At 28.5% G+C, this 21,333-nt stretch overlaps 4 protein-coding genes across 4 annotated transcripts; 3 read left to right on the forward strand and 1 right to left on the reverse strand.

The window, feature by feature from the left end:
* Nucleotides 1-1,308: 1,308 nt before the first annotated feature.
* LOC123296086 (zinc finger protein 184-like) lies at nucleotides 1,309-8,643 on the reverse strand. The gene is made up of 10 exons (XM_044877546.1): nucleotides 8,583-8,643; nucleotides 8,509-8,537; nucleotides 8,375-8,439; nucleotides 7,299-8,116; nucleotides 5,907-6,329; nucleotides 5,477-5,569; nucleotides 3,873-4,018; nucleotides 2,096-3,233; nucleotides 1,611-2,033; nucleotides 1,309-1,507 (listed from the first exon to the last, which is right to left on the reverse strand). The coding sequence occupies exons 1-10, from the start codon at nucleotides 8,641-8,643 to the stop codon at nucleotides 1,404-1,406; spliced, it is 3,300 nt and encodes a 1,099-aa protein (XP_044733481.1). The 3' UTR covers nucleotides 1,309-1,403.
* A 583-nt stretch (nucleotides 8,644-9,226) lies between these two features.
* LOC123296087 (uncharacterized zinc finger protein CG2678-like) lies at nucleotides 9,227-10,345 on the forward strand. The gene is made up of 3 exons (XM_044877548.1): nucleotides 9,227-9,417; nucleotides 10,216-10,300; nucleotides 10,341-10,345. Exons 1-3 carry the CDS (start codon nucleotides 9,316-9,318, stop codon nucleotides 10,343-10,345), a joined length of 192 nt encoding a protein of 63 aa, XP_044733483.1. The 5' UTR covers nucleotides 9,227-9,315.
* Nucleotides 10,346-10,440: 95 nt separating this feature from the next.
* LOC123296088 (gastrula zinc finger protein XlCGF52.1-like) lies at nucleotides 10,441-12,894 on the forward strand. Its single transcript, XM_044877549.1, has 3 exons — nucleotides 10,441-10,885; nucleotides 11,595-12,014; nucleotides 12,626-12,894. Exons 1-3 carry the CDS (start codon nucleotides 10,612-10,614, stop codon nucleotides 12,892-12,894), a joined length of 963 nt encoding a protein of 320 aa, XP_044733484.1. The 5' UTR covers nucleotides 10,441-10,611.
* A 1,925-nt stretch (nucleotides 12,895-14,819) lies between these two features.
* LOC123296497 lies at nucleotides 14,820-20,655 on the forward strand. Its single transcript, XM_044877982.1, has 12 exons — nucleotides 14,820-14,855; nucleotides 15,463-15,562; nucleotides 15,975-16,052; nucleotides 16,120-16,254; nucleotides 16,781-16,861; nucleotides 17,709-17,768; nucleotides 18,087-18,194; nucleotides 18,588-18,659; nucleotides 19,094-19,384; nucleotides 19,446-19,517; nucleotides 20,298-20,474; nucleotides 20,554-20,655. The coding sequence occupies exons 2-11, from the start codon at nucleotides 15,472-15,474 to the stop codon at nucleotides 20,465-20,467; spliced, it is 1,158 nt and encodes a 385-aa protein (XP_044733917.1). The 5' UTR covers nucleotides 14,820-14,855; nucleotides 15,463-15,471; the 3' UTR covers nucleotides 20,468-20,474; nucleotides 20,554-20,655.
* The last annotated feature ends 678 nt before the right edge of the window (nucleotides 20,656-21,333 follow it).

Here is a 21,333-nt window from a genome sequence, read left to right on the forward strand (position 1 = left end):
TTGCACCGTTATAACAAAGTAAAAAATATAAATACTGCTTAAAAATGCTGTATTTATGTGTAAAAAATTTTTTTAAAATACATTATAATTTTGAGATATTTAAACGCAGTTTTTTGGCGCTCTCTGTTGATGACGTATAAATACGTGATCTGTCAATTTTTGACAGTTCAATGTATAATTTGCACTTTAAAAAAATGAATTACAACATAGAATTTACACTCGTTATTATTAATTTTTCTTATTCAAATTAAGATGAGCATTTCTGTGGGCTGTATTATACATTTTGTTAAAATATATCCCCTTAAGGACTCACAATAAAAATATTTAGTTAGATTATAAAATTATTAATTAGCTAGACCGGTTTCGATTGCTTTGGCAATCCTCTTCAGTAGCATTAATTTTTCTAATAAAAAGCCGTAGAATAGTATAATTTAATGAAATACCATATAAAATGTAAGTAATTTTAATATCATACAGTATGTCAACAAATTTAACAATCCCGTACTATGATGTCACGTCCGTATAAAAATTTGAGTTTCCGTTTTAGAAATTTTTAAATGTCCTCGCTGAAATTTGTACTTTTATTAATTATTTTTAAGTAATTAAAAAGATATTAATTACTATAAAAATAAAAAGTTACAAACCATAAAAAATTAAAGTTACGGAAGAAAAATATTTGAACCAAATTTAAATTTCATGAATATTCCCTATTGAATGGTAACATTAAATGTAATTTAAACTACGTATTTAAAACACCATGCACTGATTTTTAATTCTTCTGTAGTACATGTGAAATATCATTGAATTTTCATAAATATCACCGATCTCTATATTGAGATCGATCGTAAGAAATTTGACTTTAGAACTTAATAGTAACAATATTGTTTCGAAAAGTTAAAACTGGGCGGTTTCAGGATTTTAAACTTGAATAACATTAATCTTTAACAATAAGGATAAGCTTGTCGTTTAAAAATTAATTTTTCGATGCTTGAGGATCAAAGTGTAAAATTTTGTTGAATTTGAAATTAATTTTAAAAACATTTAATTTTGAAATAAAACTATATTTTCTGGTATTAATATATCAATCGTATAAAAAATAAATTACTTAACATGTAATACAAAATTAATATTTTCAACATTTGTAACGCGTAACTTCAACTTACACGTACAAAACTTAACGACAACAAAAACAGAATGGTAATACGAACGTAATACTAATCAATTTGATCTTCGTAAAAACTTCTTCCTTAATCTTTCTGCAGTATGTGAAATTAATATCACTGAATAATCATCGTTATCATTCAGGCCTTAATTCTTTAATTAATACGATCTTTTAATACGAATTTTTTTAGTTCTTTTAATACAATGTCATTTGTTGTTTTATTGATTATTTTCCAAAAAAGCTATTTAATCTCTCTTTCTCTATTATGAGTTCGTTTATGCTGTGATAAATTTTTATTAGATATAAAAGTCTTTTCACAAATATTACAACTAAACGGCCTCTCGCCTAAAATAAAAAAATCAAATTTATTATATTTATTACAATATTTAAATGATGGGTTTATAAATATCTTATGGATAAGTTATATTCGGGTCAATATAAATCTTACCAGTATGTGATCGAGTGTGTATAACAAGATAATCTGATCTAGCAAAACCCATCTTACATATTTTACACACATATGGTTTTTCGCCTGTATGAGAACGCATATGTACTTTTAAATAATAATTTGAGAGAAAATTTTTGTCACATTCAGTACATGCATATGGACGTTCTCCTGTATGTTGTAGTCTGTGTTGTTTTAAGTCTTTAAAGTGGCTATAACTTTCTCCACATTCCGTACATAAATAAGGTTTTTCGCCAGTATGTACACGCATATGACTTCGAAGTTCTGGCGCAAACGTGAACGATTTTGAACAAATTGTGCAAACGAAATTTTTAACCCCAATATGATGTTTTTTTATATGTGTAGACAATCTGCCCGAATCAGGAAATCGTTCACCACATGATGAACATACGATAGATTTTTCGCCTAGAATATGGAAAATGTAAACTGTTAATTTTTAGTTGTGTTATTAAAATACATTAAATTACCTGTATGAATTCGTAAATGTCGATTTCGATCCCCAGATTTAGCGAAACTTTTATCACAAAAATCGCATTTATACGGTTTTTCAATCATGTGTGAATTCAAATGTTCTTTTAAATTGTTCTCGTTTTTGAAAGACTTTGAGCACATAGGACAAATAAATTCATCAAATTTTGTATGTTTCAACATATGAATTTGAAGATCTACTTCTAATTCAAAACATTTTTTACATTGAGGACATGGTAAACCGTTTGTAGATATTATTTTACCGTTATGAACTCGTAAATGACGATTTCTCTCACTTAGTCCTGCAAAACTTTTATCACAGATGTTACATTTATATGGCTTATTAATCATGTGTATGTTGAAATGTCTTTTTAATTTTGCAGCGTTTGCGAATGATTTTGAACATTTTGGACAAATAAATTCTTTAAACTTTTGATGTTTCAACATATGAATTTCTAGATCAGCCTCTAAGTCGAAAGATTTTGCACATTTCGGACATGATGATCCATCTTTTAAAGAAATTTCTTTATTTTTCACCTCCAATTCCCGCTTATCCTTTAATTTACTATATTTATTTTTTCTTGAAACTACATCTTCATCACTGCTTTGAATAGGAATATCACAATTGTTGTCTTCATGAAAACTGTTTTCAATCTTTAATCTATTGTTTAAGGGTTCGTCGTCAACATCGAACGGCAAACAATTTTTCTCTGTGATCGCATCAGAACTTCCTAAGCTAATATTTTGTGTTTTAGAAACTTCCAAATTATTCTTATTTTCATTAGTAGTTGTTTCAATTAACTCATCCAAGTTGCTTAAAGGTTTAATTTTTACAAAACTAAATGCGTCGCTAAGTTTAAATGTATTATTTTCAATACATACATCAGAATTATCCTCGTTTACATTATAAGAATCTTCAGATTTAATATCTACCTCATTTGTTTCCAAACTTTCAATTTTATGTGTTTGAAAATTTGTTCCGACACTTTCTAATTTAACAGATGTTTCCCCGAATTCTCTTAGCTGTAGCAAAATTTTTTGACACACTTCACATTGCTTTTTAAATTCAAACGCAGTATTAAGTTTGTTAGTGCATTCAGTACAAATTAATTTTGGTAAATCATCCCCCATGTCAATCTGGAAATTATAAATACCCATACTCTTTTTATACCATGCATATATGTAATATGCAAGGTATACTAAGTTAAGTCCCAAATTTGTAACGCTTAAAAATATTAATACTATGAACAAAATTTTGGTATAGGTGTTCATAAAATCACCTAATTAGTCCATTTTCGGTTGTCTTTCCGTCTGTCTGCCAACACGATAATTCAAAAACGAAAAAAGATATCAAGCTGAAATTTTTACAGCGTGCTCAGGACGTAAAACGTGAGGTCAAGTTCGTAAATGAACAACATAGGTCTATTGGGTCTTGAACCATGGGTTCGTAAGTCCCATCTTGTAAACCGTTAGAGATAGAACAAAAGTTTGGATGTAAAAAATGTTCCTTATCAAAAAATTAACAACTTTTGTTTGAAACATTTTTTCGTAAACAGGACTGTTTATCCGTGAGGGCGCAAATTAGGCGTAAATTTTATAGTATGTATTCTATGGGGATATCAGTTACGTATGTGTGGCATGTATGTATGTGTAATGTGATAGAGTCACCAACACTATCTATACATGGTATTTCAACAATTAACTCAGTCAATTGTTTGTTTTCACTTGTTTTTTTTTTTCAATAATCGCCTTGTATTTGGTTATCTTTATACTTACTTGTATTGAAGTGCATTCTTTTAATAAATCTACAATACCATAAATTTCTTGTAAATTATCTTTTTCTATCAAGCAAGTTCTGCAAATTTTCTGATAATTTGCTTGTATATTTGATAATCGAACGTCCATTTCTTTAAAAATTTCAACTTAACACTTATTTGTAACAAGTCATTTACCATACCAATGAAAAAATAACGATAAACATTGGATGAATTCAGTGCGGTATTATAATTTGTGATTTAGACCAACACAAACTACATTCGCTTGAGAATAAGGAATCATTTTTTCTGAATGGTATCGAAACAAGACTGGTTTCTCTACGGCGCTGTTCAAAATAGTATATTAGAGATTTAAACCATTATAATTTTATTATTGGGTCGGCCGTATTCAACAGTCTGATTATAATAATAGGGAAGCCTAAGAGAGGATTTTTGTTGTAACTCGATCGCGTCAGATAAACTTATGAAGGGTTCCTTGCACCTTCCTTAGTACCTCCACCAAATATTAGCAATAAATATGGAAGGACGCACATAGGGTAGACAATCAAATTAGTAAAAAAGAAATTGCGATAGAATTACTCGTGCGCGTCGAATTGAGTTATGGTGAGTTAATTACATGATAAAAAATTTATATTTCAAAAATCTGAAAAAATTTTGCTCGCGATCGAGATACTACGGGTAACACAACTTTGCAAGCCTCCCATTTCCTTGCATCACGTTTAAATCATCAGATTATTGAAATGTACATATTTTAGCAAATAGCTCGAGCTAACTCACCTATCGCCTTTTTTTACTAATCTGATCGTCTGCCCTACACTCCCCTTCCTAATATTTGGATGAAGTACTAAAGAAGGTTCAAGAAATTCTTCATATGTTAATCTGACACTCGAGTTACTACACAAATCCCCTCTTGGGCTCCCCTATTATAATTTTATGACTGGTTAAAACTTGTATATTAGCAGAAATATCAAACTGAAATTGTTGAAAATGTACATATAACCCTAACTCTTATACTTATAAAAACAATACATTTTATGTATTGAAAATACATCTTTTATAAAGATCATAGATCGCTGACTTAATAAGTGGATGCAGGATATTAAAAAGAAAATTTTATATAAATTTTAGTAATTAGTTGTTTTATTTAGTTTTTGTTATTTTGGGCAAATCTTAATTGAAAACGAAATCAATGTCTATTTACACAGTTTTAACAATCTTTTTATGTATCTTTATTATGAAACTAAATTTTCTATTTTAAATTGTTGTGTGCTTTAGTAAAGTGCCTCATATAATACTTTTAATTGCTTTTGATATCTCAACACATTATACCACTTAACATGTGAGGGTGAAATTGTACACTTAAATGGAAAACGCACATTACGTATTTTCAATTGAAGAAATAGAAAGAAAGGAAAAAATTACACAGAAGACGGGACTCGAACTCTGGCCATCTAGATATTCGGTCTAGGACGTAGCCTATATATGTAACCTCTCCGTATCTTTATTCTATTTGTTTGTTTATACAGAACACATATTTTTACACATTTGATTTTATTAATAAAATTTTTTATTTGTTCTATTTATTATTATCCAAATAAACTCAGCATCTTTCTTTACTATGTGTTCGTTTATGTTGTGATAAATTTTTATTTGATTTAAAAGTCTTTTCACAAATATTGCAACTAAATGGTCTCTCACCTAAAACAAAATTAATACCAATAAATAAATTTTAATTAATCATTTAAGTTAATTAAAAAAATGTTATTACACGAATTCATTGAAGACCATAGATAACATTGCGAATTTGTATCTTTTAAAATATTTATTAAGATACAAAAAGATACGTGTAATATGTCAATATGTCTTCAGTTCCCGCTTTCAACCAGCAGAAGTGGTTTATTCAGGCTCATTATCGTAAGTAGTAAGAGATAAAATTGAAAATAAGTTGATTAATTTGAAGAATTCATGAAGCAAAAATTTTACGGGATTCAAATTCGAATTTTTAACATGGCAATCTTTAAAATACAAATCTTACCAGTATGTGTTCGAGTGTGTATAACAAGAGATTCTTTTCTGGCAAAACCCATTTTACATATTTTACATGGATATGGTCTTTCACCTGTATGCGTTCTCATATGCACTTTTAAATAATAATTTGACAGAAAATTCTTATTACATTCTGTACATGAATAAGGACTTTCTCCTGAATGTTTTAGTTTGTGTTTTTTTAAATCTTTAAAGTGACTATAACTTTTCCCACATTCTGTACATAAATAAGGTTTTTCACCAGTATGTACACGCATATGACTTCGAAGTTCCGGTGCAAAAGTAAATGATTTAGAACATACTGTGCACACGAAGTTTTTAACTCCAATATGATATTTTTTTATATGAATTGATAATCTGCCAGAATCTTGAAATCGTTCACCACATGATGAACATACTAAAGGTTTTTCTCCTAGATTAAAAAAAATGTAGATTATTAGTTTCTAGAAGCTAATGTAAAATACACCAGTATTAACTGATTAGCATCATCATATACTCCATATCTTTATTACCGAAAGAAATTATAAAATAGGTGCTAAATTTGTGGAGAGCTCGTTGTGTCAGACCAATGCTTTGGCTACGGCCAGGTTCCGGGCCAAAACCGAAGGTTTTTCTGACAAATAAATTGCAAGCTAATTTTTTTATCATCTCTAGAAAAATTTCTTTTAAAATCATTTATATTATTAATTGTAGCTTGTAGCCAATCTTGAACAAAATTTTTTAGAGCCTATAAGCTTTCGGCTTCGGCCGGAGGTAGTCGCGATATTCGATTAAAAGGATTCGGCCAGAAATCAGATCCCGAGAAACCGAGAAGAGGATGACTCCGTTATTAAATGTTATATTCGACAGCGGATTTACGGTAAAAACATGTTCTGATTAAGAAAATTAATGATTTTTTTTTCAGGCCAAAATACAGCAATTGAAAAAAAGAAACAATAACAATTCTATTTTTCTTATATTTAAAATATTTAAAAATAAAGCAATTTTCGCTGAACTGAATTTACTCAATTGTTCAATTTTTCACTAACTTGTTGAAAAACGCGATCAAAACACAATCCACCTGGTGGAAAATTTTTTGAAGAAATAGTAAGTCTTACTCGATAAGTCTTAAAAACTTTGAAAAAGTCTTAAAAACTCTAAAAAGTCCAAGGAACTCTGAATTTCTCAACGTTTTTGGACTGTTTGATTAAGACTTAATAAGTCTGAATAGTTCTGAATTAGACAGCCAAAAAACGTTGAGAAATTCAGAGATCCTAGGATTTTTTCAGAGTTTTAAGATTTATTCTTTCTTCAAATATTTTTTTCACCAAGGTCTTTCAACTTAGCACGTTGCAAAAAGATTTTACTTATCTATGGCATAAAACAGAGGGAGCCAAATTACCTGTATGAATTCGTAAATGACAATTTCGATCGCCAGATCCAGCAAAACTTTTATCACAAAATTTGCATTTATACGGTTTGTCAGTCATGTGTATATTCAAATGCTGTGTTAAATTGTTCTTATTTTTAAAATCCTTTGAGCATATAGGACAAATAAATTCATCGAATTTTTTGTGTACCAACATATGAATTTGTAGATCGACCTCTAACTTAAAATATTTTTTGCATTGAGGGCATGGTAATCCATCATTGATTATAGGTGTTTTACCATTATGATTTTGTAAATGACGTTTACGTTCACTAATTCCAGCAAAACTTTTATCACAAATATTACATTTATATGGCTTTTGAATCATGTGTGTATTGAAATGTCTTTTTAATTTTGCAGCGTTTGCGAATGATTTTGAACACTTAGGACAATTATACTCTTTAAACTTTTGATGTTTCAACATATGAATTTCTAGATCTCCTTCTAATTCGAAAGATTTTTTACACTTAGAACATGAGAGTTCATTTTTTATTGAAGCATCTTCTTCCTCCACTTCTAATTTTTCATTGCTAGATTTTTTATTACATTTAGTTTTTCTGGCACTTAAAACTACAGACTCTTCACTACTTTGAACAGAAATATCACAATCGTTTCCTTCGTCTCTGTTTTCAATCTTTAGTCTTTTATTTAAAGGTTCATCATCAAGATCATAAGGTATAATATTCTTCTCAAATTTATTAATTACACTTTCCAAATTAATATCTTGTTTCTTAGAAACGTTCAAAATATTTTTATTTTTATTAGTAGAAGTTTCGACAAAATCATCTAAACTACTTAACCGTTTAATATTCACAAAATTAAATACACTATTATCTTTAAATTTATTATTCTCATCACATGCATCTGAATTATCCTCGTTTACATTAAAAGAATCCTCAGATTTAATATCGATTTCATTTTTTTCTAAATTTTCTACTTGAGAATTTGATCCATTAACGTTACCTTCAACTTTAACATTTTTTCTCTCAAATTCTTTCAGTTGTAACAAAATTTTTTGAGATACTTCACATTGCTTTCTAAATTCAAACGCAGTGTTTAATTTGTTAATGCATTCAAGACAAATTGATTTTGGGAAATCATCGGCCATATCGATCTAAAAATTATATATTTAGTTTTCGTTAAAAAATTATTATGCTTTTTCGCTGGAATTTACCGTACTTACTTGTATTGAAGTACATTCTTTTAATAAATCTATAATACAAAAAATTGCTTGTAAATTATCTTTTTTTATCAAACAAGTTCGGCAGATTTTCTGAATATTTGTTTGTAAACTTGATAATTTAAGGTAATCGTCCATTTCCTGAAAAATTTGAATTAATCAGTTGATACTAAAAAATTGCCCATAAAGATCTATGTAAAATACAGATTGTTCGGGGCTTGACCGGTTTGACCAAGCTGGATTTGGGTTTGACGGCTACTTTGATTACGTTACGATACAAATTTTATCGAAATTTTTTTTGTCTGAACTCATACTCATGCGAAAGTTTGATACTTTTGATACTCATGTGAAAGTTTATACACACAGAAATACATTTTTTTTCTTTACATTTACCTTTCCGAATTTAAAAAAAAAAAATTACAATATTTATTTATGAGAGAGAAGCTCATTTAAATAATGAAAGCAATCAACTGTTGGTCAAATTTTTTAAAGATCTTTCCTATTTCACATTCAAGAAAAATGAAAATCTAGTTTAAATTACAAAAAATTGCGGTACATTGATGAAATTATTTCGTTTTTAGTTATTATTTGAATAAAAATGTTTGTTTTTCAACACTCAAAGAAAATGATATGAGAATACTACATTTAATAATTATTTTCTATTTTCTAATAATTTCGAATTCCTACTGTAGAGGTTGTATTGTACCTAGAGTATGTTATTTTTGGTTGTTAATTATGTATTATGATTGTGAAGTTTCTATTTGAGAAAAAATTTAATTATATGGTAATTTAAAATAATAAAAAGAAAACATGATATCCGAAAAAATTTGTAGAACTTGTGTGGCTGAGAAGGATAATTTACAAGCAATTTTTAATGTTACAGATATGCTAAAAGTGTGTACTTCTATACAGGTAAAAACTTTGTTTACATATTTGTGTCTTTCTACATCACGGATCTAGTAATTATAGTAGGGATGTAGTATAAAGTCCTACTTAAGACGGGGGGGGGGGGGTGTATCACTCAGGGGGAAGCAATGTGCCTACTTTTGATTGGCTCTCATTTGCGGGAAATTCAAATAGAACGATAATATTTCGTGTGTTTTAGATTTTAATATTTCTATATCCATGGTTTTAGATTGCCTCAAGCAATATGCCTGCTTTTGATTGGCTGCGGCTGTTCGCACTCCCAATTGCGGGAGAAATTAAATGAGTAGCGAATTCTGCGTGTATTGTAGATTGGTCCGAGCAAAAAATCTTTCTATTTAAAGTAAAACCTTTTACCCTAAAGAAAATAATGTATTTTTTTAAAAATACAATTTAGAAATTAATTACAAATATAATATTTTTAACTAATTACCCTTGGATGAAGGAATATACCTTTAATATTCCTATGACCGACTAATTACCTAAAGAATATATCGTAAATAATTCGTAAAATAATAAAAATAAAACTTCAGTTATTTAAATTAATATTAGGTTCACGGGTACATAATTCATTACATAAATAAGTAATAATTTGCCCAAATAACTTTTGCTGACTTTCAGCATGCACCTAGTTAACAGCCAATAGAAAGTAGGCACAATGATACCCTGCCTCTTCCCCCTGAGTGAGACTCACCCCACTCGGTTATACTCCATCCCTTTTAAAATATTCCTATATCCATGTTCTACATCATCATTCCAATAATAATAAATTTTTCATTGTTAAAGGTAACTAAAAATGATGGTTTGCCGGAATTAATTTGTTCGGAATGTATAGAAAAATTAAATAATGCTTTTGAGTTTAGAAAGCAATGTGAAATTTCTGATAAAACTCTTAAAAAATTTACGCATAGGGTAAATTTACTAGAAAATATATCAGTTATTAAAGAAGATTTTGTTTTAAATAAAGAACCTGATGATTTTGATATTAAATCCGAAAATTTAATTGATTTTGATAATTCGTTGCAAAGTAACGAAGACAATGATGATGAAATTATAATTCAGAAAACAAATAAAGAAAATGAAAGCATATTCGAATATAAATCCCAAATTAATCCAGAAAATTGCATACCCTGTTCTGAATGTAAAGAATGCTTTGAATCACAATCAGATTTGGAAACTCACATGATAACGCATCCTAAATTAGAAGAAAATGTGTTAACATGTACTAAATGCTCAAAATCGTTTAGTGATATAAAAATTTTACGTAGGCATGTTCTCACACATATGAAAAATAAGCGCTTTAAATGTTCAATATGTTCAAAAGGTTTTTCCGAATCTGGTAATTTTCAACGTCATATAAGAACACATAAAGGTGAAAAACGATATTTTTGTAAAATTTGTAATAAGGGCTTTTATGAAAAAAATGTTTTAGCACTTCATACAAGAACACACACGGGTAATTTTTATATATTAGTCTTGGCTTAAAATCAAAAGAACGTTTTTCTAAAGCTGTGATTTTTGATTTTCATCATTTATCTATAAAAAAAATTTTATAGTTTCTTTGGCGCATAATTTTCAAAATTCAATTCAAGTATATTACTTTCTAAACTTAGTATACCTTGCATATTACATGTATGCATGGTATAAAAATACAAAATTATTTTTATATAAAAAAATAGACATTTTTTGAATATAAATCCAGTAAAATTAAGTATTCAGTCACGTGACAGCAAACGCCAATAAAAAAGTATTACGTAACGCCATCCCAAACGCTATTAATACTATTTACATTTTAATAGAACGAACACGATTACATCGGTTACATTATTGTCATACACAAAATGATGGATTACTTACAACTGCTAGAAACTTTTATACCCAAAAATTGCTTGGCAAGTCGTGATGTCATTCAAGACACCATTACACTTTACACTGTTTTTGAAGTAAATTAGAATTGGTTTCTGAAAATGTAAAATAATCGAATATCGAATATTATTGTAACGTATAAACCAATTTTTCTTTAAGACAAAAGCCTATTATCCGTATCACTTTTATACTGTATTTGTTATTATCTTGAAAAATCAAATATTTATGTTTTTCTGATTTTGAGCTATCTATTTAGTCTACATTATTTGATACAAAACTAAATAAAAGTTATTTTCTAGGAGAGAAACCTATCATATGTTCAGCTTGTGGGAAACGATTTTCTGATCCAAGTGGCTTGTGGGCGCACATGAAAACACATAGTGGTGAAAAAAATTACACATGTCAAGTTTGTTATAAATCTTTTTCACATTCATTTGTTTTAACGAAGCATATGCGTATACATACAGGCGAACGTCCTTATTTGTGTACCGAATGTGGTAAAAGTTTTACTCAATCGTACTATGTCCAAATTCATATGAGAAAACATACTGGAGAATTTCCATTTGCATGTACAGAATGTAATAAAAAATTCACTCAGAATAGTCAATTGGAAATTCATAAACGAGTTCACACTGGTGTAAAACCATATGCTTGCTCTATATGTGATAAACGATGTGCTAGAAGCGGAGATCTTACTAAACATATGAGATCTCATACCGGTAATTATTAAACAAAATTAACATACGTTATTTAGTACGACAGACCTTATATAATAATTTTCTACAGTTTCCCTTAACGAATTCTAGATGAAAGAAGACATGATTCTCTTCAAGAGTTTCGTTGGGGACGCATTATCTACCAATTCCTAGACTTTACGAATCTCTTTTCCTCCATCCACATAATCGAAATTATGTAATGGAAAGTGTTTTATAAATAAAGAATGAAAGATTGAAAATAATGATGGGTGGGAAAATAATGAAAATAATTACCTGTGTTTTATACGGATATCTGAAAAATAGTGTATTAACAGTCACGATTTAACGGACTTAAGCCTAAGTACAAAAGTAATCCTTATAAAATTCTACACAAAATTTCCTTTGTAAAAATTTATTTAAATATATCAACGAATGGGCCCGCTAGCATTAATATATCGAATAAAATTTTTGTTGAAATAAGTCCCCAATTTTTAAAAACTTTGCTCCGTTTCTGATTTTTTTACATTGCGATTCAAAAATCTGAAAAATTCAATATCTTTACTTTGTTTGAAGAAGGGAATCATTGTTAACTACCCAATCCATACATTATTTTATTAATAAAGGATTTGTTTCAGGAGAGAAACCCTTTGCTTGTAACATTTGTACAAAAAAATATGCATCATCAAGTCGATTAGCTGCTCACAGGCGTAGTCATTCAGGTGAACGCATTCATAGTTGTGATATTTGTGGGAAAGGATTTATCGAATCGCAAGGATTAAAAGCACATAAACGAACGCATACAGGAGAAAAACCATATGAATGTACTACTTGTGGTCAACGATTTAGTCAAGCTGGTTCTTTAAATACGCATAAAAAAATTCATACCGAATTATCGAAGACTTAAATTTAAATTATATAAAATTAAATAAACAAATTAATTTAAAACTAATCATCATTGTTTTAATCAAATAAATATACCCTTATTAGACATATAATAGGGGATAATTCTGATATTATCCATAAAAATGTAAAACTAGACTTGATACCATAACAAAATTTGAAGGTGAAATTAAAATTAATTAAAAAACGAAGAAGTTTTAAGCAATCAATGATGCCCATTTCCTTTTAGCTTAAAAAGGTTTTATATGTAATTTCTATGGCGATACCCACGTATGACTTCACTAGTGGGTATATTCCTCTTTCTTTAATTAGGAAATTAAATGGTTCATATCTCGCATACTAGAAAAGATTTTTAAAAACCAACTTTTCTATTCGTGAAGGGAGAATTCTTCACCTATTACTGATATCCCTGATTTAAAAAAATTGATTTAGTTGAAGTTTAAATGAATAGAAATTAAAAACCAAGCTCGTTTTATAAAATTTTCGAACGGAATGAACAAGTCCCAATCGGAAAAATTTACGCAAATAAATAAGTATATTATATTTAATGCAGAAATCCATTAAAAATAAATCTAATTTCTTCTTTGTTAGACATCCAATACATTGTACTGATGTTTGTTATTTTTTATTTTGCTTAAATCTGTTTTGGCGAATAAATTGATGAGAGTGCTATTCTAATTCATTTGATTATTCGCACCTGTACCGCAGTTAATTGTGACTAAAAAAATTGAATACCTAGTTTTAAGAAGATTTTAATGTCCAAAAATCATTTTTGCAAACCTTTTGAGAAATCGCAAAAAAGTGTGTGAGTGGTAGATAAAATATATTACATTAAATGGCATAAATAAATATCAAATTTACAGGAACTTCAGAATCTTATTTAGGATATAAAGTTTTAACTTTCAAAATTTTCTAAAAAAGGAATTTCTAAATTATAACTAAAATAATAAGCTGCAACTGTGCTGTCATATGTGCGTTTATGTTAATGAAATTGCCTATAGTTATTATTTATATTTGTATGCAATATAAAATTATTAAATTAATTTAACATTTGAAAGGAAAATTCAATTTTGAAAAATGTTGAGCTAAATTATGCGTAAAATATAAATAAATTAAAATATCTAATTATATTTCAATTAAATTTAAGAAATATTATAAAATAATTAATTAAAATTATGAACTTCTCACTAGTGACATGTTTAGATGTTGGCACTATATAATGTGAATGACTAGCTATGTTAAATGGAAGTGTGTGTCTTGTGATGGCACAGCTGAACATTGATCGCTATATAGTCTAGGCAGATCTGCTCAGTCGGTGACGTCACGTGGTCGATTCTTGTAGCCGCGGAAGGCTCCCGATGCAGTGGGTCGGCCCGCTAACGCACGGTAGAGCCACTCTGCGGCTCCTCGAACTACCGCGATTTCCAAATTCCAGGATAGGTCTAACGAGGTAATTCATTCGCTTCCATATAACGGCACTGCAGTTGTGGTATGCCATTTCTTTTTTTTCATTTTAATCATTTACAAAATTACTTATAATTATTGCAATACAATTAATTTTTAATTTTCCATTCATAAATAATAATAAAGTATTATTTTACAATCTGTAGAAAACACAAAAATAAATCGATTACAAATTAAATTTTGTTGACCTTTGTCAATATGACATTTTTTTGTTTTTAAAGTTTAAAAAAAAATATTTGTCAAAATTTTTCTTAAATCATACACTGTGTTACCAAATTCCGGTAGTTTAACAAAGAATTTACAAAATTTTTCAATCCATTATGAATTGTAAGTAATAGTAAATTGTAACTGTATACGTTACAAAAATTCAATGCTAATGGTGTTCTTAATTTTCCAATTGAACACCTAATATTTTTTTTAATTCATACTTTTCAATTTCAATTGTATACCTTTATTTTATTACAGAATGTTTAGGTCTAATTTTTACTCAGGATATTCAAGGTAAAAAACTTTTTATTTAAAGAAAAATTAACCACGGGCCTTTGTCATATTTTTCGTAAACATTAACAACAAAGTTAGAGGAATGTTGGGGCAGGTCTTATCAATGTTGCTGTTATATTCGTAGTCCCCGTTTTTATATTATAATCATACAATAAAACCTCAAAAACTCATTCATGAAGAATTAAAAATAAAATATTGGGTTCGAATTTTCCACATGATTTATACTGGTAAATTTAAAGTTGTAAGATCTCAAGTATTATGAGGTATTTTTAAGCCTAATGTTGAATTCACATCAAAACAATTGGCGACAAGCCGTAATATACTTTTATGTGTATAAGTATATAGTGTGTATTACGGGATTTTGGTGAATTTTTTTTTAAACTCGTGATATCGATGGGAATTTTTTACTCGAGGCTCAAATAGAACTGTCTTAGGAGAAATTAATATTTGTTTTGATATATTTTTGGCCAATTTTCGACTTTGTTGTTCGAAAAGAGTAGTTCGGGTAGATACACATTGACGGGGTATAGTTAGTAAATAAATAAAATAAAACTGTTATCTAGAATTTTATAGGAAGTATTTATTAACTACTAATTTTGTTTTTGAGGCTGGAGACATGGATCATTTTATACCAATAAATCACAATGAAGATAACAAAATTCGGCAAGATATTTTTAAGGAACAGAACGAAATACCATTATTATGTTGTAAGCTTTTTCCATCTTGTAGAGTGGTTTTCTTTATTTTTAATAATAGAGGGCCGCAACTTCGGTTCTATAAGATCAAAAGACTTGGAAATTGTCCAATAAAGTGGGCAGACACAAATAGCTAGTTGATAACATTAGAAGGCAACTTGCAAGGTTGATAAAATTAAATAGCAAGTAAAATTTTTGACTTTCTTACGTGGATGACTGCCTTGACTTTTAAAGTATAGTATAATACTAACTCCATTCTCTTTAATCGTACTAAGTTTGTTTGGGTTACAAAAGGTTGGCTTAGCATGGATAGACTTTTTTTTGGAATCTAGCATTAGAGATTCGAAGAGAGGTTATAAAAAGATTGAAATTAAATGTATCTACGAAATAATTTTACCAATTTTAATACCAATTTTGTTCTAAGGTCCGGCAAATAGAAAGACTCTCATCAAAAATTCAGACAAAGTAGATGCAAGTACAATTTGTAATTTTTCTATATCAGGTAATAAATATCTATATTAAAAAAAAAAACATTTTAAATTTTCCAATAAAATAATTTATTTGAATAGATACAAGAAATTGGAAAACAAGATTTCGAAATCAGTTTTTGAAAACAACACCACTAACTAAATCTTTAGTAAATTCAGTTACGTGTAAACGATATCCAATTTTATCAACATTTTCGTCATCAGGTGAAGTTGAAAGTAAGTGTGTTCATTAGGTAGGTAAGCACTAAGTGGTATAAACAGGCGAAACCTGCAGTTTATAATTTCCATAACAGAAATAATCAAATATTTTCCCCGAATGCAGTTTCACTTTCAAAAGAAGAATTATTATTTTATCTTATGGATTATTTCATCAAGTAATGGATTCAATTACAGAAAATATTGGGTATTTATTCAATTTTTTTAGCTCTATGTGGGACAAAGATAGAATTTGTGATCTAGAATAGAGCAAATCAAAAACTTTCACCCTAAAAATTTCTAAATTCAACAGCATTTTCTCATAATCAAATACTTAACCAACTAAATCAGTCGCAAATCGAGATCAAGAGGGCAGATTGCCTGACCTACCCTCCTCTTGAACCACCCATGACAAATAGAAGGTTACTTACGATTTCAAGACTTATTTAAATTAACAATGGTATAAAAAGCATATAATAAGAATTAAGGAAACAAGGATGGGTTCGAATTTTTTCCATTAATTTTTGGCTATTAATATTAATTTTAGGTATAAAGTCACAAGAATCATCAAATTTGGAAATATTTTTGTCGACTGTTTCGATCTGTGAAAAATGCGAATGTGTTGAGAGTGAGTAAAAATCAAATCAATGTAATCTATTATATACGTATTTACACCGAAACTATAAGGATAAACATACCCTATTGTTAGGTCATATCGGAAAAACAATATGTTTTTTAAACTATTTGTAGGTTTTGAAATTTTATAAGACGATGAACCCGATGGATTGGGTTATATCTTTAAGGCTTTTATGCATTATAATTATCTGCAGGTGATACTAAGTTGAACAAATTTTGTATGAAGCAAGCGCGAATTTGAAAAGGAGCAAATCGGCAATTGGCTCATTTGCTCCTCTCTATACATTTTATATAAAAGAAATTCATTATACATCTCTGTCTGTATGTTTATCTGATAGTTCCTTCTAAACCGCGTCACATATTTTGAAACAGTTTCCACCATCGTGTAGATACTTTTTTCCAGAAGGTTTTTATGTACAGTATATCCTAATTAAATTTTCGTAAATTGTGTAAATAATAAATTCTTATGTGCTATACATACAAAAATCGGTATATGCCCACGTAAGGGTAAACCGGGTACATACTTGGTGGTGCCTACTAGGATGCTGTATCCTGGGGGAGGGGGGTGAAAAACTGGTTCATATATGTTCCGTGCGAGACCGAACCGGGTTGCTTGTACTGCATAATGGCAAAAAATTTGCAGCCGTTAGCAGTAACACATAATACATTTGGGTATAGCTCTTTCGATATGGGTTATATTTCACATACAAATCGTTTAATTTAAGTTTAAAGTTTTAATTCTCTATTATGGAAAGCCCATAATATTCCATTTGAATACTCTTCATGGAAAACACATTCGTACATTCTTAATGGAAAACACAATTTTTTTCTATAAATAGATGCTCCAGCTCTTGTTAAATCGTCAACGAGGCCAGATTTAACGTGTCACAAAACCAAAGGTGAGTTCAATAATTCATTGACTATTTTAAACTTTAAATAATGACAAAAGTAGAAAAGAAACTAAAATTTATGTAGATTATAGTTCCATATGCCAAAAATGGATCGGGACCCAGATCTGAACGCCCCTTGCATCAATTGTTACAACTGCAAAATTTCTGTACAACTTCGTGTTAAAAAAGTCTGGGGAATTTATTTTTTTGGAAATTTGGATCACTAAAAATATTATTTTAAATCTGAAACTCGTTCTAAGTGAAATTAAAATTTTTCTTTTACCCGACTTAATCATTTCGTTTGAATCTTATGTATCATTTATTTAGATGTTCTGAGTGTTGAAAGCATTCAAGAAGTATGTCCTCATTGTCTTGCAAAACACCTATCATGCGATAATCAGCCTCAAGATAATAAATGTGCCGTATCGTTAAACAGTAAGATATTTTATCTTGTAATACAGTGTATTGATATTTATAATATTCTTAGCTAATTTTAAAATTTTATGGCGATTTTTATATATTAACACAGTTTCCCACATAATTTTTCCTAATTTCGCATTTCATGATGCTATTTATCTGTTTTTTATCCTTTTGATCATATTATTTAACATCTCACGGGCTTATGGAAGCCCTTCTATTACGTTGCTGCTCCTGAGGTCTCATAAAGAGTTGCAATTTAAAAAAAGTATAAAGAAGTAAATTTAAGCTTTTGAATCTCCGCTTTTATATAGAATTTTTGAGTTTACTGCATATTTTAAAAAACGATTTCATCAAATGTTCTGTTATTTTAATTTATTTGCTAAAATTTTTTTCCTTTTTAAAAATTAGGTGACATAAGTTTGTCTAGCACATTTATTCAAGAAATCGATTATCAATCTGTTAAAAATGACACATCTGCTGGTAAGATTGCAGTTTATGCATATTATTGTAATTTCAGGAGTATCATGTATGAATATTTTATGATTCCTTTAATTTTTTTCGTTTTTTTCAAATCGTGGTATTTATTGAGCTTATTTAAAAAATTAGATGCCTTTTTGAAATTAAGCTATTCACAAAATTACCATAGATTATTATTTTGAAAAAAAAAAGGATAATCTACACAAGGAAGTTTAATTAACTTCTTCTTTCGAAGATTAGCCTCTCGATGTTTCAAATTTGAAAATATTTTTGCCATTTTATGTATATTTCAACTAAATTTCTATTTTTGATAAAATGGGATAAATGAACACCGACCTAGTTTTTTTTAAGTTTATAATTAAGAAAAAATGTTTGCAAACGAAATTGTTCTTCTTCAAATGTAAAGATAGAATTAAATAAATATTATCTTCTTAAAGTGACAATAAAAATGCCATCCGAATCCTTAAAACAAAAATTGATACAGAAAGGTTTGTTGAAGCTACCCAAGAGCAGCTCCACACATTGTGATCATTGCACTAATAATTGTCAAGCTGTAGTTGTAAGCAGAGACTACTCTAAATCTCAACAAATACTAACTGCCAAATGTTCATGTTTTGAAATTCCTTTACCTCCCGATGCAGTCAAAACAGCATTATCTAAAGATTCGTATTCTAAACGAAAGAAAACTTATGTCAGCCATTATTCAACATTTTCACATCAATCAAATGGTAAGATCAATAAATTTTTTTATTCCGAAAAAAATATTAATAAATTATTACAATTTCGAAGATTCTGAAGAAAAATTACCCAGGTGTACATGTTGTGACTCGCTGAAATCAAAATTATCAATTGTTTCACAAGGTTAGTAAATTTAAACATTATTCACAAAGATTGAAAATTTAACTCCTTTAAAACTAGAACTATTTAAATCGTTTGCCCTCTTCGATAAATGTACGCACCATCGAATTTAAATAAAATTTAACTACTTCCGTCTTTCTAAAATTATTTTTTTGGATCAAATTCTTCTCGGGTCTGTAGACCCTAATGTGAAGTTCATAAATATCTTCACATGCTCGTCAAATTTTTGAAAATGTTACAGTTGCAGCAAGTTGAAGCAACTAGTTTGCCTTTTGTTTTATCTGTAGAATAAAAATTTTCATTTGAGCAGAAAGAAGAAAGATTTCGGAAAAATCAACGATTTTCAATAATTTTTTGCGATTTAGTCGAAAAAGAACCATCAAAGTAGTGTTTTTGGTGGTTTTTTAATTTTTTTTTAAAACTTTGAATTTTAGAGAAAATATACTTCTAATAAAATTTGTTAAGCATAAAGTTTCCAAACGATCTGTATATTTCGATTGTTCTCAATCTTTCGTATTTTTGGAATAATTTTTTTCATAAACTATGCATTTTAGAAAAAAACACACCAGTTTAAAGTTAAATTAACAAAGAGTGTGAAATTTTTAATCTATTTGAAAACTACGGAAAAACATGTAGAGATCGGTAGGGAATTTTAGGCTAAACAATTATCATCAGAAGGTGTTCATAATAATTAAAAAATTACCACTATCAATTTTCACTAATTTTTTTTCGTGCTAAATTTATTAAAATTAATACAGTACAATTTGAATTATTTTAAATTAGACGATAGCTCCGAAGATATTCAAAAGAAGTTTAATGGATGTGGGAAAAAGGAATCTTTTCTTGTAGATAATTATAGACCTTTATGTAACCGACAACCTGATGTTATTCCGTTTATTTGTCAACGGGCAACCATTTCAACCGCAGGAAAAAATCATCAAGACGGTATTTGAATATCTGGTAAATAGATTTCATTTTTATGGATGAAATGCTATTTTCAAATTAAAAAAAAATTTAATTGTTATCGTATTAAATTTAGAACGAAGTTTAATAACTGCACAGAAGTATCGAAATATAACGAAGAAATGCAAAAATATGCAAGAAAACAGTTTTATATGCCAGAATATACTGAATTAAAAAGTCATGGTCTGTATAGTTAGCTTTTTTGAAAATTAAATTTATGTTATATGTTACACATTTAAAAATAAAGTGGAATGAATCGGAAATTTTTGCCCTAATAATTTCAAAAATACGACAATATTTAGATATAAACACACTTAACTTGTAAATTTCGCTATTAGATTACCTACTAATTTTTTAGTTAATTCTTAAATCGTGACTAAAATATTGCTTATTTTTAGATTTTCTTTTTTGAATGCCGTAAATGTTAAAAGAAAGTAGTTGACAGAAAAATTAAAATGGGTTGCGTTTATAATAAAAAATTTTTATCAACCCTTTCAACACTTAAATTGAAATCACTTCCTCTTGGCTCTTATCATACGAAGTAGAAATATGACGTGGTTTTTTATTTCCAATGACAATTTCTTTTAAGAGGGAGCGTTGGAAAACTAAATTTTATCTCATTGCTTCAACTATATTTGATATAGAAATGTTTCTTAGTTTTAAATTAAAAACTTAAATTATTTTATTTTTTATTTCAATTTTTTTATTTAAAGTCTTTTAATTATTATATATGGCAGAGAAAAAAAAGACATGGAAAATGAACTTGGTCTAATTTTTTTAGATACGTTTAATATCTTAAATCATTTCATTCTTGTCAGTCTTGTCTTCAAAAAACAAAATTGTAATTTTTACTCCA

The sequence above is a fragment of the Chrysoperla carnea genome, chromosome 3 (genome assembly GCF_905475395.1).
Source record: "Chrysoperla carnea chromosome 3, inChrCarn1.1, whole genome shotgun sequence".
In the NCBI taxonomy this organism is placed as follows: domain Eukaryota; kingdom Metazoa; phylum Arthropoda; class Insecta; order Neuroptera; family Chrysopidae; genus Chrysoperla; species Chrysoperla carnea.